The sequence below is a fragment of the Manacus vitellinus genome, unplaced genomic scaffold (assembly GCF_001715985.3).
Source record: "Manacus vitellinus isolate BGI_N305 unplaced genomic scaffold, ASM171598v3 scaffold_14_pilon, whole genome shotgun sequence".
In the NCBI taxonomy this organism is placed as follows: domain Eukaryota; kingdom Metazoa; phylum Chordata; class Aves; order Passeriformes; family Pipridae; genus Manacus; species Manacus vitellinus.
This window is the reverse complement of record NW_021939063.1, coordinates 14,813,268-14,816,280: the sequence shown is the minus strand read 5'-3', so window position 1 is coordinate 14,816,280 and position 3,013 is coordinate 14,813,268. Positions and strand designations below refer to the sequence as shown.

General features: G+C 64.0%; 3 protein-coding genes across 3 annotated transcripts in view; 2 read left to right on the top strand and 1 right to left on the bottom strand.

Annotated features, from left to right (window-relative positions):
- ABHD14A (abhydrolase domain containing 14A) overlaps positions 1–75 on the bottom strand; it is a 2,964-nt gene extending 2,889 nt beyond the window's left edge. Inside the window, exon 1 of the mRNA XM_008921239.3 lies at positions 42–75. Coding sequence (XP_008919487.3) covers positions 42–75 — 34 coding nt within the window. The remainder of the gene's footprint in view (positions 1–41) is intronic.
- A 70-nt stretch (positions 76–145) lies between these two features.
- Positions 146–1,059, top strand: ABHD14B (abhydrolase domain containing 14B; the record flags this gene model as incomplete). The annotated part of the gene is made up of 2 exons (XM_029958293.1): positions 146–391; positions 712–1,059. Coding segments are annotated over 2 exons (429 nt in total), but the record flags the coding sequence as incomplete, so codon positions are not given.
- A 1,213-nt stretch (positions 1,060–2,272) lies between these two features.
- PCBP4 (poly(rC) binding protein 4) overlaps positions 2,273–3,013 on the top strand; it is a 5,009-nt gene continuing 4,268 nt past the window's right edge. The window contains exon 1 of the mRNA XM_029958265.1: positions 2,273–2,381. The gene's annotated coding sequence lies outside the window, so the exon portion shown is untranslated. The remainder of the gene's footprint in view (positions 2,382–3,013) is intronic.

Here is a 3,013-nt window from a genome sequence, read left to right as displayed (position 1 = left end):
GTGACCACAGCCCTGGAGCCAGGTGGGGCCGATGCACCCACTGGGTTTGTGGTGCCAGGATGGCAACCCCGGCATCCAGCTGTGCTTTGCCAGCTTCTCCTGCTCACTGAGGCAGCAGGGAGCCTGACAGGGCCACTTGTGTCTCTCAGGGCTGGGGCGCTCCAAGGATGCCGTGGCCCCAGCGCCCGTGGGCCAGCCAGCGCCGGCAGAATTCCTGAAGGCAGTTTCGGAGGCTCTGTGCCTTGGTCCAGCTGTGGTGATCAGCCCATCGCTCAGCGGCATGTACTCCCTGCCCTTCCTCCTAGAGCACAGCCACCTGGTCAAGGCATATGTACCTGTGGCACCCATCTGCACTGACAAATTCACGGCGGAGCAGTATGCCCAGATCAAAGTACGGCCTGGAGGGGCACTGGGGGAGGTCAGGGAACTGGGAGGGGATGGTGAAAAGGGGGCCTTGGCACTGGAGTTGAGTGGGGAAAGACTAAACAGGCCAGAAACTGTGTTGCCACTGGAAAAGGAGAACATCATGATGAAGGAATGTGATGTGGGATAGCAGAAGGGAAAGAGACCCAGGAGTGTGAGCCTCTTGTCCTGATGAGTGGGATAGAAGGGCAAGTGTATCCCCTCTAGGGTGTTCCTGGCCAGGAGGAACAAGTGCCTGGGTGCCTGGATCCCACTCACAGGCTGCCCCTCTGCATTCCCCCTCTGCAGACCCCCACGCTGATCGTGTATGGGGACCAGGACGTGGAGCTGGGGGAGACCAGCCTGAACAACCTGCGGCACCTCCCTGAGCATCAGGTGCTGATGCTGCAGGGTGCTGGACACCCCTGCTACCTGGACAAGCCCAATGAGTGGCACCGTGGACTCCTGGCCTTCCTGCAGCAGCTGGTGTGAGCAGGATGGGACCATGAAGCAGGAGGATGTGACCAGCCCACCCATCCCTCTGCCTGCACATGCACCCTCGTGCCAGCTCAGCCGCTTGCCTGGCACCCACACCACTCTGGCCTACGCCATCACCCACCTCCCTTGGGACCAAATAAAACCCCAAGCTCTGCCACTGCTTTCCTGCCACCTTCATCCTGCTTCTTTCCACCCTTCCCACCTCCTTCCCCAGTCCCCACCTCTGTGGCTGCTGTCCTGTGCAAGTTTGGGGGGTGATAGCAGGGAAGGTGCAGCCACTGAGGGATGGTACAGTTGGGGATCATTGCCCTGTGGATTGGCAAGTGCCAGCCTCACTGGAGCCCACCCACCACTTCTGGCAGGACCCCCATGTGCCTCAGAGGGTGCCCAGGGAGCCCTGGGGCTGCGGTCAGGGACAGGTAGGTTCCCCAAGGTACTGACAGCCGTGTCCCCAGCCTTCTTGCTTCCTCTTCCTCCTCCCACCTCTCCTAGCATGCACCCAAGTCCAGGGTAATCCACAGGGGCTTAAAAGGGAACTGCCAGCCCAGCGCCCCAGGGAGGTGGGGGCAGATTTACCCAAGGAGTGGCTGCTATGAACAGATGAGGGGGCGGGTGGGGAGGCCTGACAGATAGGGGGACAAGACCCCTGCCTGCCACCTGCCTCCTTCCTCTTTAGTGCTGCTGCACTGGGCACTCAGGGGCACAGATGGAGCCAGCAGCAGGGTGCCCCCCCAATGCCCCCCCTTCCACAAGCCTGCCTGGGCTTTAGCTGCTTACGCCAGGGCCCAGGAGGATTTAGTGGGGGAGGTAACAGAGGGGGGGGCACTTTTATGTGGGTGCAGGATGCTCATGTGGGGGCCACAAGGCAGTGCCAAGGATGCAGGAGCTGGTGCCTGCCCTGGTGATATGGCAGGACCCCGGTCTGGAGCATCCCTGACCCCACACCTGGTTCAGGTCCCCTGTTACAGCCCTGGCCCTCCCCATACAGGAGTGCCTCCTGCCCCACAGCCCTCCAGGCACTCCCTCCCAGCAGCAGCCCGGAGTGCCAATGGGCCCTGGGGTGCCAGCTGCCCCATCCCTGCCCGCTCCGGTGTCCTTGAGCCCTTGAGCCCTGCCAGCTGATCAGCTTCCAGGAAAAAAACCACGCAATTACAAAGAGGGGTGATGTGTGAGCCAAGGGAGGGGGGACCGGGAGGGGGGGCCAGGAATGTCCCCAGCGGTGGCAGATGGCCTTACCCAGGGTGCATTGTTCCTTTTAGTGTCTCTTATCCGCTGTAATAGGATCCCGGAGGGAGGGATGTGGGAGAGGGGAAGAGCGAGGGGGGCCCCGGCGTGGACCGGGGTGGGGGCCGGGGCTGCCAGCCTGGCCCTGGCCTGTCAAGCGGCTCATTGTTCCTGCCCCGGGTGTCACTGGGCGCCGCCGGGGACAATGTGGCACTGAGCGGGGCGGCCGGCGGCGGAGGGACGAGGCGCACGGAAAGGTACCCGCCAGGCCCCGCTCCCGCGGGGACCGGGGGGCTTGGGGCGGCCGGGAGGGTGAGCGGAGACAGCGACGCCCTGGGACGGGGTGGGGGCTTCCTCCTGTCCCCCGACACCTCCCTTTGCCACCCAGAGGTGCCCCGAAGGACGGGCGGTGCCCAGCTTCGTGGCTGTCCCAATGCCAGCCATGGCAGGTGACCTGTGCCCATCACCGGGGCCTTTGGCGTCCCTGCCAGCCTTGCTCACCTGGAGGTGAGCACACCCTGCCCGCAGACCCCCCGACATAGCCTGTGGCAGTGGGGGAACACACCGTGGCCCTGCTGCCTCCCCCTTGTCCCACTGCCAGCCTCGTCATTCTCTGCCCCGCAGGGTCTTTTGTCCCCGGCGGGTTCCCGCTGCCGTTCATCCCCGGGGGGACGGCGGACCCTGGCGGGCTGCGCGTTCCTGCCGGCACCGCACACAGCTCCGGATGCTGCGGGCAGGGAGTTATAGAAGGGCACGTCCCACCCCCTCCACCCTACTTCAGGCTCCCCTCCATCGGGAACAGGAATATTCTCCTTCCTCAGTCTTTCCCCCTTTCTCCAGCCCACAGGAACAGGCAGGTGAAGATGAGGCGTTAAACCACCCCGGGGGT